At 38.1% G+C, this 13,192-nt stretch overlaps 2 protein-coding genes across 2 annotated transcripts; both read left to right on the forward strand.

The window, feature by feature from the left end:
* Positions 1-2,028: 2,028 nt before the first annotated feature.
* On the forward strand, positions 2,029-10,001 carry prpf39 (PRP39 pre-mRNA processing factor 39 homolog (yeast)). The gene is made up of 15 exons (XM_038268675.1): positions 2,029-2,183; positions 3,175-3,571; positions 3,706-3,896; positions 4,007-4,132; positions 4,659-4,777; positions 4,872-5,039; positions 5,163-5,343; positions 5,726-5,833; positions 5,928-6,092; positions 6,572-6,698; positions 8,341-8,609; positions 8,725-8,909; positions 8,990-9,073; positions 9,187-9,301; positions 9,386-10,001. The coding sequence occupies exons 2-15, from the start codon at positions 3,208-3,210 to the stop codon at positions 9,473-9,475; spliced, it is 2,292 nt and encodes a 763-aa protein (XP_038124603.1). The 5' UTR covers positions 2,029-2,183; positions 3,175-3,207; the 3' UTR covers positions 9,476-10,001.
* Positions 10,002-10,505: 504 nt separating this feature from the next.
* On the forward strand, positions 10,506-12,428 carry faua (FAU ubiquitin like and ribosomal protein S30 fusion a). The gene is made up of 5 exons (XM_038268670.1): positions 10,506-10,608; positions 11,585-11,667; positions 11,755-11,899; positions 12,037-12,092; positions 12,204-12,428. The coding sequence occupies exons 2-5, from the start codon at positions 11,593-11,595 to the stop codon at positions 12,327-12,329; spliced, it is 402 nt and encodes a 133-aa protein (XP_038124598.1). The 5' UTR covers positions 10,506-10,608; positions 11,585-11,592; the 3' UTR covers positions 12,330-12,428.
* The last annotated feature ends 764 nt before the right edge of the window (positions 12,429-13,192 follow it).

Consider the following 13,192-nt stretch of genomic DNA (forward strand, 5'->3'; position numbering starts at 1 on the left):
CTCCTTACATTTTTACACAAATATCTGTACTTTCTACTCTTTACATTTTAAAAAATTGGCTCGTTACTTTAGTTTTGAATCATTTCAATGGAGTTACCGTTATTATTTTTCACATCATCAATACCAAATTCAATCTAATTGGATGGGAATCTACGTTGCATTTGACGCACCACTAAAAGATGAATCGACAGATTCGGCGGTATTCATTGGCATAGTAGTATGGACGACGAGATGATTGAAAATGAACACAACGGAGATCTAGTCCTATTGGCAGACATCCATTTAAAATGTAGGCAACGGCATGAAAAAAGTGGTTTCTACTTTTACTTTTATACTTTAAGTAAATTTGCAAGCCTGTACTTTGTTACTTTTACTTGAGTAAAGAAGTTTAATCAGTACTTCCACTTTTACCAGAGTATTTTTTAACACAAGTATCTGTACTTTTACTCAAGTACGGAAAGTGAGTACTTTTGCCATCTCTGGGTGGCAGTAGTGTTGTTTGACAAACATGGATGCCTCCAGTAAAGCACATTCAAAGGAAATTTACTCTTAATAAAAAAGACTTATCATTTATTGAACAGTATGTATTAATTTCATATTTAAAGTACTTTCAGAAGTTAGAAAAATAACATAAAGGTTTTTTTGTGTTTTGGGTCTGTTATTAATTTTAAGTGAGTCTACCGTATCATAAAGTTACAATATTTCCAGGCCAAAAAGGTAAGAAGAATATAATTTCCCTTCTCTAACAAACAAAAGCACCATGAAATATATAGCCTTCTGTTATATATTTCGTCAAGTTTGATTTGGCATTTGCAACTGAAACTGACATATCAAAAAATAAAAAATATTGATCCTTGATTTAAACTTTAAATTTAAATTAGAATTCTTTTTTATAAAATATTGGATATGAAATAATGTTGAACAGGTTAACTCTTCACAAAAAAAAATCTGTTTTTATGAAACATGTATGATGTATAATGTATAAACATTATAATAATACCAGTTTGCCAGTGATTTTGAGTTTATAATTTGAGATTTGTCCTCTTTCATTTCTGTTGCTTTATCTTCCCTGACTTGTTTTAAAGGACTGACAATTTAATAACTTTGTTCAGTTTTTCTCAATTTCTTTACTTATGCTTATATTGTGAAAAATAGAAAATATTTAAGATAGGACTTTATTGATCTCACAACGGAGAAATTCACTTGTAACATCTGCTCCAATAAACAAGCAAGGACAAGATGCATTAAAGGAATAAGTCCACAAGTTCTAAAATTACAAATACACACATACAAAGACAAACACATATATCTATATATCTATATATATATATAATAGGTAAAAAAGTGATCTTACGGACAATGGGGTATGATCTGTAGAGTGCAAATACAGTATTGTGACAAAGTGTTAGCAGTGGTTGCAGGTTTGGTAAATAAATAATTAAATACACGCTCTTATTGTATAGACTTTTTGCACTGCTGATATTACACAAGGTTATTTCACAGTAGTACATACTGTAAAGCTAGCAGCGGGGATAAATGTCCTGCCTTAGAGCTTCTTTTTACCCATGGGGTGTATAAGTCTGTAACTAAAGGAGCTGCTCAGCCCCTGAAAGTCCTATCTCTTAAATCTTGATTTAAAAAAATAAAACAGGCAATCCCCCTATTAAAATACTTTACAAAATAAATGTTGGAAAATACTGTTATATTTCACTTTTTTGACAAGGGCTAGTAAAAAGAACAAACAAAAAAAAAAACCCAAAACAAGAACATTCTCTAGCACTTACTAATGATAAGTCTCTCTATTTCTTTTAAGTTTTGCAGGTAAGTAAAATTAAGTAAAACTTGAACAGATATAAATGTTGTTATTCTAAACAGCGTAGGGACAGTTAAATAATAGTGTAGGTGTTTTCTCATAGAATCTTGTCATTCCGAGCTATTCTTATTTGCATTTTGGCTAACTTTAAATAAAGTTAATGAAAAACATTTCAGCCCCTGCGCTTTCGTCCTGTAACCCCGTTGAGCGCGTTTCCATGGTGCTGGGTCTGAGCATGCGCCTTTAGGGTCTGCTCTTCCTCCAACCTAATAGGTATGGTGGATGACGCGCGCTTGTCAGTTTTTGGATTGTAACTTAGGAAAGAGATTGTTGTTCTATTATACTAACATTGCTGATCTGGGAGCTGCAGGTGAGATTTACAACCACTTAATTGACCGATATTTACAATAAATAGGTAAAACTCGACGTTGTGCTAGCACTAGCCTCGCAAGTGAAAACCATAACCGGCTAGCCAGTCTGGTGCGTGCTGCTAAGTGAGGACGAAAGCGTATTCAATATTTCGCTTATTTACTTTAAGTTAATTTAGTTTAGTCGGTGTTTGGGGTCGATAATTAAAAATGCAAATGGCTTACTTAAAAGACAATTACAAAAATTACGCACTCATAAAACCAACTCGGCTAGATAACTTAACGACCTAGCTAGCTTTAGTTAGCTAGCCTAACATCGCCTCAGACAGGCCTAGAGGCCTAACTTAACGTTGAACTTTGAGCAGGCGATCACCCGGATGAGACATCGCCTTATTAAAGTAAACAATGTCGGCTGTTGCTTTACTAATCCTTTTCTAAATGTGTGTGTTTGTTGTGTTTTTGCTGTATATGCAGCACAGATCAGCTCAATGACTCCGAAGTATCTTGTTGCATCACCATCTGGTACTTCTGCTAACTCGCTGCTGGTTCTTATTCTCAGCGCTGAGTTATGTATATAAAGCTGCGTTTGCGGTTAATCTTAGTGATCCCGTTGAAACCAAGTGTTTCATTAGATTAAAGAAAAAGCCGAAGTTGCTGCAATTCAATTTGAGGTTTTGACATGTCGTCAAACAAGTTCTGGAACTTTTTCTTGTTTTTTTTTTGCCTCAGGCGACTCTCTATTGAAATGCTCTATGATTATGAAGGACTTTTGAGAAGTTTGTTTTTCTTCAGGTGCAGTGTTAATTAAATTTGTGTGTGTGTGTGTGTGCCATTTTTGTGTTCCTGCTTCTTCTGTCAACCAGCACATTGGTTTTCAGACTTAAATTGAGAATAAAAGTGAATTCTTGCAAAATGTTTACTTGTTTGTTTTTAAATGTATTTCGACTTAATTTTTTATTTTTCTAAAATATTCGTTTTTTTTCCCCTCAACAGGTTTGTGATAGCAAAAGTGCCACTCTGAGTGGAATGCTGGACACTGAGTCCACTACTATGGAGAGTAATGGGAACACATATCTTCCTGACCTTCCTGCTCAACCAGCAGCCTGGCCTTCAGACCAAGTCCCTCCACCACCAGCGCCCGAAGGCTCAGATTCTTCTCAGAATGATCTTGGGCAACAGCAGCAGATAAACCAACAAATGAACTCCTCTGAGCTTGGATCTGTGGATAAGGCTGTTGAGCAGTTTCAGATCGCCAGTGCTTCTCATTTCCAAGAAGAGCATCCGCCTCCACCCCCGCCCCCACCTCCACCACCTGCAGAGGAACCAGACCAAGCAGTGCAGTATACGACAGAGTCTCAGCCAGAGGCTGTTATGCAAGATGGAAGTCAGGGTAAATACTAGCTAGTCTTGTTTAACATCACAAACAGAACTAGATCCCTAAATCTCATTACATTAAAACTTAAGTTTCATTTCCTGCTGTGATTTAACCTGAAGGGCATTTTTGTATTGATCCACCCTGTCTAGATGGTACTGAAGCACAGCAGTTAGAGGATGGCATGGAGCTTGAAGACCCATCCAAAGAAGGTTCACAGGAACCATCTGTTCCAACAGAACCAAGCCTACCCTCAGAGTTTGAAAGACTCTTTAAGATCTGTGAAGACAGCCCAGAAGACTTTAATGCCTGGGTGGCATTGCTGCAATACGTGGAGCAAGAAGTAAGAAAATGCTGATTATTTTCATATTTCTTAAATACAGGGAAATCGTTATACTCAGCTCTAATTTTAAAAGTAGAATTTTAATGATCCTGTCTGTTGTTTCTCTTCAGAATCTCCTTACGGCTGCAAGAAAGTCGTTTGATGTATTCTTCCTACGTTATCCTTACTGCTATGGCTACTGGAAAAAATATGCAGATCTTGAGAAAAAGCACGGCAACATACAGGTTGCAGAAGAGGTAACATTTTCTGACATTTTTCATTGATTTTTATCTCAGTAACTGGTATTATCAAGGTATATCACACTAGTATCAGCCTGTCATGAATTAATTTAATAGTAAAATTTAATCACATGACGCATTTGGATTCAAACCAAACAACAGTATTATATTTTATTGCAATAATTTTTGGAACAGTTGATCAGTTAACCTTATAGGCCGACGCTAGTGTATTCACATGGTAGTCTTCAGGGTGTTTTCTTGCACATCTCAGATGTTTACCATTTAAACACACTCGGCTTTCACTGACTTGTAATTACCATAGTTTTGATACCAAAGAGCTCTCGTGGTATTTATTTTTTTATTAAGAGCATGCTGGGTAGTGACTTTAATACTGCAGTTTCAAAAAACTGTCTTAAAGTAAAAAATGAAAGACTGGATTATGTGGTTGGACTTGAATCCTGATCAAATGTGTATTACTAAACTTTTTAACTTTTAAAGAGCATCCTAAACAATTCAAAGCTTATTTTATTTATTTTTTACCCAGGTGTACAGAAGAGGCTTGCAGGCGATCCCTCTCAGTGTGGACCTTTGGCTTCACTACCTCACCTTTATAAAAGAGAACTCTGATCCTGACGATCCTGAGACAGAGGGCCGGATCCGAGCGTGAGTAAAACATTATTGGTCGAAAAGCAAAGCCTTCTCAAAACTCTTAACATAACCAGTAAAGTACCCTTTTTTTTTTTTTTTTTTCTAATAGGTCATATGAACATGCAGTTCTTGCAGCAGGCACAGATTTTCGTTCTGACCGCCTTTGGGAATCCTACATTACCTGGGAAACGGAACACCAGAAACTGGCTAACGTCACCACTATCTATGATCGTGTCTTAGGCATCCCAACTCAGTTGTATTCCCAGCATTTTCAGAAGTACGTGTAAACATGAACCTATTTTTTGTCGTAAAAGATTATACCTTTTTTGTTTGTACTTGATTGTTTTCTAATCTTTGTTTAACTGTATTCTGAGAGTAACATTTGGCTGTGTTTGTGTAGGTTCAAAGATCACGTGCAGGGAAACCACCCCAAGTACTTTTTGTCAGAAGAGGAGTTTGTTCAACTTAGACTGGAGCTCTCTAAATCTAGCCTGTCAGGAATGGTTGCTGAAGATGGAGAAGCAAACGTTCCACAGGAGGAGCTGCCACCTGGTACTGAGGACCTTGCAGATCCCGCTAAGGTAAGAATGGCTTTACAGTTCCTAGTGAGGGAGAAGACTGACAAAATTCCACTTGCAGGTTTAGCAGGAGCTTTCCTGTTGTCCATGATAACATAGGTAAAGAATTGTTCAGGTTTGAAGAAGTTTTTCTATGTCACCAGCCAAGCCAGGAGGTCCAGTAAGGGACTCGCCCTTAAACTAAAAGGATCAACCGGGGCTCCTTTGAACCCAGCTGTGCAGGGTGCAAACTTTCCTGTCCCTTCTGCAGGCTTCTTGTCTCTGGCAACATCATGGTGATGTAAATCCTTGGTTGCAGGACTAGCAGTATTCAACAAGTGGACAATGTTGTGCTGGAAGGGGACATTAAAAATGCTGATCTAGATCTTTATGTGTTTTTATTTAGAGGGTGACAGAAATTGAAAACATGCGCCACAAGGTGATTGAGGTTCGGCAGGAGATATTCAACCACAACGAGCATGAAGTCAGCAAGCGCTGGACCTTTGAAGAAGGGGTAGGTTTCATTTCTCTTTCATACAAGTTTGCCAATGAAATAATTTTTCATGATGCAACATTTTCTAAATAATTTTATTTTTTTGTCCTTTTAGATCAAGCGACCTTACTTCCACGTCAAAGCCTTGGAGAAGACACAGCTAAACAACTGGAAGGAGTACTTGGACTTTGAAATTGAGAACGGGACCCCGGAGCGCGTGGTGGTCCTCTTTGAACGATGTCTCATCGCCTGTGCCCTCTACGAGGAATTCTGGATAAAGGTATTTTGGGCTTGAACTCGCGTCTCGTTGCTGCTGCCTCCCTGCACTTCCCCATCAACGTTGATGATCAGATCGGCTCAGTAAAAAAAAACAAAAAAAAACAAAAGCAACAAAGCACAAAAACAAAGAAAACGTCCTGCACTCTTTGCGTGTAACGTTGATATGTGACTGTATCTGTTGTATTAGGGGATGGCCAGCTTGCCACACAAGATTTGACTGCAGCATTTGCCAACTACTACGTTGCATCTTCTTCGTCTCCCACTACCTTACAGAAACTTATCTAATTGGTTCCATGAAGGTGCTGATGGGTTTACACAGAAAATTTCTGAAAACGATCTTGTCTATGAAGCATTTCACTGTGTGTATGAACTGTATATACAGGTTAAAAATGTTTTGTCTCTTTTGCCTTTTCTTCTCTTTTTTTTGTCTGTCCTCTTGCCTTTCTTCCAACTTGCTTTCGTTTTTTCCACTCTATAAAGTATGCAAAATATCTAGAAGGCTTCAGTACTGATGGTGCGAGACATGTATACAAGAAGGCTTGCACCGTACATCTGCCCAAGAAACCCTCCATTCACCTTCGTTGGGCAGCCTTTGAGGAGCAGCAAGGTAAGCATATATTCAGCATTGGATATGTCTCTTATGGCCAGTTTTATCTGAATATCCTACTCAAATATCTTACATGCACCCACACAATATTGGATAAATGTAATTTTGGTGCAGGTTATGATTAAGAGAAAGATAACAGAATTATCTGTCAAAAGACGAAACACCATTTGCAATCTTGAAAAGTGCTGTATTTATGGTTTAAAACAAGATTTTTAATTCTCAGCGATGTCAAAATGATCAGCAAGGTTTCTCAAATACCTTTCTTTTAAATAAGTTGAAAACGAAGGTAATTTTGAAATTATTCTCAAATTAGATTTAACGTTGAGTCAAGATTTGTGAATAGGCTCCAAAAGAGAATGCTTCAAGTCCTATACTATGCTTTCTTTAGCCTTTCAAAGCCACCTATAGGCAAATATGTGTTGAACGAATGACCTTAGAACTATGCAGGTATTGATTTGTTGCGAAGTATCGTTTTCTACCAACCCCAATGAAGGATACTGGCCTTCAAAGTGAAGCCGCACCTCCCCATCTGGGTGCTACCTTTCTGACAACATCTCAGTTTTTCAGCTATTCTAAAGCCTGAACGAAGCCTGAGACCTCTCGCAACCAAAAAAGATATCCATGATGTAGACATTAGCTAAATATAAAGAGCTGCTAATGGAGCCACTTTGTGTAAACTTTGAGCCAGAATCATTATTCCCTGCCTCACTTCACCCTCCCTGATTAGAAAAAGTGGGGTTTGTTTAGTGCTGACACCTTGCAATTAAGGTACGCGCTGCGTGGAAGGAGTGTTTATCACTGGTTTGGGAGAGACTGTTAATCAGACAGCAGAACTTCTGATTATTACTCAGAGATGCATTTATCAAGACAAATCTTTGTGCATGATTCTGATGAATGAGTAGCATTACAATGTATTTAAAACCTTAAAGTTATTGAGAAACTGCGTATGTCAGTGGGATAATTGTTAGTTTCTAACGATTACCAACCTTGGTAAGGAAAAAAGGACACCGTTTCAAATTGCTCAAATACAGCAGAGCTAGATGGCTGAAAGGCAGGAGCATAAGTGACTTGAAGCTGTAAACCTTGTTAACAGATTCTGCTAACTTCCCAAGGTGCTATAAGGGGAGTAAAATCATAAGGATTAACATATTTATTAACCAAAAAACCTGGTGGTTTATGGCAATTTCTCCAAACTATAAAAGTGTCTACTTTAAAAGGTTTTTAATAATTAAACACTAATTTCCTTTATGTATCAAAGGACACAAGTTCTCTTCTGTTAGGCTCTCCTAGAAAACTGCCTTGATGCTTCGTATCATTATAAGAAAACAGCTAATTTAAATGATCTGAACTGATTGATGGGAAATATCCAGCCAGAATTGTGAGAGGCTTGCCAACATCTACAAAAAAAATAGAAATCCTCCAGAAACTTCGACGTTTGTCCAAATATTAGTTGGAAGTAATGTTTATATTCCACTCTGCCTGTCTAATTTGGACATTCAGGATACTAGAACTTCAAGAATAAAGTTAAGGCTATGTCAATTTCTAAATGTTGGAGGCAAAAACTGGAAATTAAGCTACATTTCAAGTTAATGGCATTATATAAATGAGCTTAGGTCAAAGTGTGGTACTCGTCTTTGTTTAGGCCAAGTGGAAGAGGCTCGCAGAATCCTGATGACCTTGGAGGAAACGATCCCGAGTCTGGCCATGGTTCGTCTTCGGAGGGTCAGCCTGGAGCGTCGCCTCGGGAACCTGGAGCAGGCTGAGGCACTGTTGAAGGAAGCAATGGAGTCTGCAAAGACTGCTACAGAGTCATCATTCTATGCTGTAAAGCTGGCAAGACACATGGTGAAGGTGCAGAGAAGTCTGAGCAAGGCAAAGAAGGTGCTTCTTGATGCTATGGAGAAAGACCCGGTGAGGAGTGGTGCATGTGGCAGTTCACATGGATACCTTTGTCCATGCTAGATCAATTCTTTTTGGGATGTGAAATTTGGAATGGTGTATGTGATATGTATTTTTGCTTTTGTAGACAAATTCCAGACTATATTTAAACCTGCTGGAGCTAGAGTTTAGTGGAGACGTGACCCAGAATCAGGCGGAGATCTTGGCTTGTTTTGACCGGGCCCTGAGGAGCCAATTGCCCCTGGACTCCCGCATCGTCTTCTCGCAGCGCAAAGTCGAATTCTTAGAAGACTTTGGCAGTGACATTAATGTGTAAGTAAAACAAGATATGAAGAGACTGTTACTAATGTGTTGAAACTTTGTCTTATTCATATTTGTAATTCACCACTTAGGCTTGTGGCTGCATATGAAGAACAACAAAAACTGCAGAAAGAAAGCGACTCTTTAAAAAGGAAGGCTGAGAACGGATATGACAGGTGAGGAAACGAGGCCTGGATAGGCCAAGCCATGTTTAGCTATTAAAGATAGAAAAACTGTTCCATGATGATCAAATCAGAAGAATTGTCTAATTTTCCCTCTTCTTCTAAAGCTCCCAAGAACCTGATGGCAAAAGGCAGAGAATGGATGATCCCTCTGCAGTTGCTGCAAATGCAATGACTGACATGCAGGCAAACAACTCGGCATACAACTACAACTGGTACCAGGTAGGTTTGTGTCGAATGCTTCCCTGGAACAGTTTATCTTGTCTAAAAATTAACTTAATGGTTTTTGTTTTATTAATTTTTTAGCAACAGTATGGTGGTTGGGGACAAAATTCCTGGGGGCAGTACAACCAGTATGCCCAGTACAACCAATACTACCCTCCTCCTCCAACATGATGGACTTGAAGATGGAGATGCATCTTTTCCTGACTTTAAAACCTGGAGCAGAGCAAATTGCTTGGATGTCAGATTTTTAATTCAGCCTCACACTGGGCAGGATAACCTTTTTTTTTTTTTTTTTTTTTTTTTAGATATTTTTCCTTCCGCTGTTATTTACTTTCCTGGTGAAATTTCATGTTACAACCCCCACGTTAGAAACACTTGTTTTCTATGATCGAAACAAATCAGTTGGTTTTAAAACTGCAATTGCTAGATATGGTTTCAACAATCCTTTGATCTGAAGAATGTTGTTTGAAGGCAATTTTTTTTGTTTTTATTTGTCCTGTATAAGAAAAAAAACGTTTTTTTTTTTTTTTTAGAATGACTTAGTTTGTTTTTTCTGTCTTTTTGCTTTAAGGTTGTTAAAGAAGCATTTATGTGTTTCTTTAGTCACGTTTCATTTTTCCAAACATTAACACTTGTAAAAATTTCATGATGGTGTGCTTTTTTTGACTTGATTTTCCTAATAAAGAGATTGATATCCTGAAGACTCCTGGTTTAATGTCATGAAGTAGTTTGAAATTGAAAGAAAAAAATATTGATCTAACCATGTCATGGGTTTGTTACAAAAACATGGGATGTGTTCCTCTCCATGTAAGTGCATTGAAATGTGTGGAATAAACCCACGTTTGCCATGTAATGATTTTAATTTCAGTAACAGAGAGGTAATAAATATAAAACCTGCTATAAACAGGTTCTCTCAAAAAACCTGATACTGCTGACCTTTAGCATTTGGGCTCTTATTGCTTGGAAAATAAGGCTCCTACATTTTTACTAGTTAGGTGAAATATCCTTTTTTTTATTAACTAAAGCTAAATTTTTAGTACTATTAGGTGAAATATTGTTTTATAAAATACAGCTTCTAAATATTTAGTACTTGTTTAAGTTGGGTAAAATATCTGTTTTTTGTTATTTAAGGATTGATTTCTTATCGATCAACATGCTATCACCGCCCTGGTTTTATTGGCGTCACTGTTGCTTCCGCCTTAAGTTACGCAAATTACGCAAGTTACGTAAATCTGCACATGCGCTGTTCTAACCGTCAATCGGTCCTTTTTATGCTCGGCGTGGAACGACTAGCATCAAACGAGGTGAAACGCCTTCACTTAATGCCCTTTTTCCTTCTCAATAAGTATGAATCTTCACAGTTATACGTCGATTTTGAACTTTTATTATAAGACGCAGTGTTCCGTGGTCAGTTTTGTGTCTCTGGTTTGTGTTTAGCATATTTTAGGACTACTTCTGTAAAACGCAACTACCATGTGGCTAGGCTAAGCTAAGCTAGCATATACTAAGCTAGTAGACGAGAACCTCCGGTTTATTTACCTAAAGTTTCGACGAGTTGCGCTTCGTTATCGATTAAAACATTTATTAAATATAAATATCGGTATGTAATGCTATGATAACAATGTTTGTTGCTGTGATTAAATGTAGCGCAGAAGCTTTGGTAGTTTCCGACCAAAGGCCGACATATTGATTTGTCAGATGCAAAGTAGAATTACACGAAAGTGTTAAAATGTCGCAGTTATCCGTGTTTAAAAAAAAAATGAAGGCAGTTTCTAATGAAGATTTTATCTCTAGATTATACAGTTGGAAGGTCCAGAAAGCTTTGAAGTGTGAATGCCTTTCTTAACCAGTCTCTGTGGTTAAGTTTTAATATTTTAATAGTTAATTAACGTTGAGTCACATCTGTTCGAGAGATTCTGACCTTTGTTCTCAGGGTAGTGAAACATGTTTATTATTCTAAAATTAGCAGATCTACCGATCATAGCAGCTCACACACAATAACAGGTTGTCTATACCGAGTATAATAAAACCTAACCCTCCTCTAAAGATACGTTTCTTCAACTATGTTTTTATGGAGTAGATGATATTTAATGACTTAAATTCAATAAATGCAGTTTGAAACTTTGAGAATCTTTGTTTAACAACCTACGAAGGCAAATGAGAAGCAAATTTGAGGCAATGGTAGTCAGCAGCCTCATTGTAAATCCAGTGACTGGCACAGAAATGGCAGCTATGGTTTCAGTATTGGTGATGCCCATTTCTTTACTTTTTCTCTTGTAGAGTAAAAGATGCAGCTCTTTTTGCGTGCCCAGAACACTCACACCCTTGAGGTGACCGGACAAGAGACCGTTGGTCAGATCAAGGTAAAAAAAAAAAATGCTAACAGCATGCCTTCTAGGATTACTTTTTGAACTTTCCACTCACTAATAATGACTCGAATGTTCTCCCAGGCTCATGTCCAGGCTCTGGAAGGACTCCTGGTGGAGGACCAGGTCCTGCTGCTTGCTGGGTGCCCACTGGAGGATGATGTCCCCCTGGCAACCTGTGGTGTGACTGAGCACTGTACGCTGGAGGTGGCTGGCAGGCTGCTCGGAGGTTGGTACATTCTTGCAGAACATTCAGATTTTTTTGACCCCGGCATTATAAAGTGTTCTTTAAATTATTTTAGTCTTAAGAGACCTCAAGCTACATAAATGTATTGAGGTAAAATATATATATTTTTTCTTTCCCAGGTAAGGTGCACGGTTCTCTTGCTCGTGCAGGAAAAGTAAGAGGACAGACTCCCAAGGTAAAGTATCCTACATTTTAATTTTTTTCCCCTCCACTTGTTTTTCAAGTCACCTTAGGTAACTTGCAAATCATAACTAAGAAAATTATAAGCCCTTTTTTGTTCTTCCAGGTTGACAAGCAGGAGAAGAAGAAAAAGAAGACTGGCCGTGCCAAGCGCCGCATCCAGTACAACAGGCGCTTTGTGAATGTTGTGCCCACCTTCGGAAAGAAGAAGGGACCCAACGCCAACTCCTAAATGCTTCCCTGCTCTGATGGAGGAATGATGCCACCAACATCCCAGTTTTTACCAAGTTAAAGTTTGTCTTGTACAGAATAAAGCATATTTGACTTGGCATCATCTGGTTATGTCTTTTATAAGGGTAGTCTAATGGTGCCTTCATGTAGTATGGTAATTATGGTAAATACCGAGAGCCAATGTGAAAATTGTACAAGAACATTTAACCCATATCATAATTTCCACTGTAAAGCTGGGAATATTCTATAATACCAGAGCTGCAGAGATGAGGTCAACTTTGACCTTTCAGCGTGGTGCAGAGTATAGGCTAAATGCAGGTGACCGCAGACAGGGGGTCTCTGATTGGTCAAATCTACATCTGCTCTACACTGCATATTTCCTTTGGTAGCTTACCACCTTGTTTTGTGTACCACCATTGTGGAGAACGACTCGTGAAGATGGACCAGCTAGAAGAGCGCAGGAATGTTGGGGCCCTTTTTCCTTTGCTCTTTTTCGCCCTCTTTTCTCCTGTTTTCATACAAACCTGCCCTCACTTCCTCACTGCTTCAGCCTTATCTAGACCCCCAGCTAGTTCGTGATTGTCCATCTTGCATTTTGGCATGGAATTACATAGCGCAGACCACGCTTTAATATTAGGCATAAATAAAAAATATCTGTGACAAGTTCACTGTGACCGATAAAAGATCTCTCTACAAAAGCACTGTGCTGCAACAATGTGCTGGTAATTTCCATATGACAAGTGAAAGGATCATCTTCATCAGAATACATGAAGGCAGCATAATTTGCTAAAAAAAAACTTTTTTTCAGGAGTTTTATTCATTCAAATTTTTTATGGTACCTTTAAAGAAAGACCTTTGTTTATT

This window comes from Cyprinodon tularosa, unplaced genomic scaffold (genome assembly GCF_016077235.1).
Source record: "Cyprinodon tularosa strain WSP-4 unplaced genomic scaffold, ASM1607723v1 ctg708, whole genome shotgun sequence".
Lineage (NCBI taxonomy): Eukaryota > Metazoa > Chordata > Actinopteri > Cyprinodontiformes > Cyprinodontidae > Cyprinodon > Cyprinodon tularosa.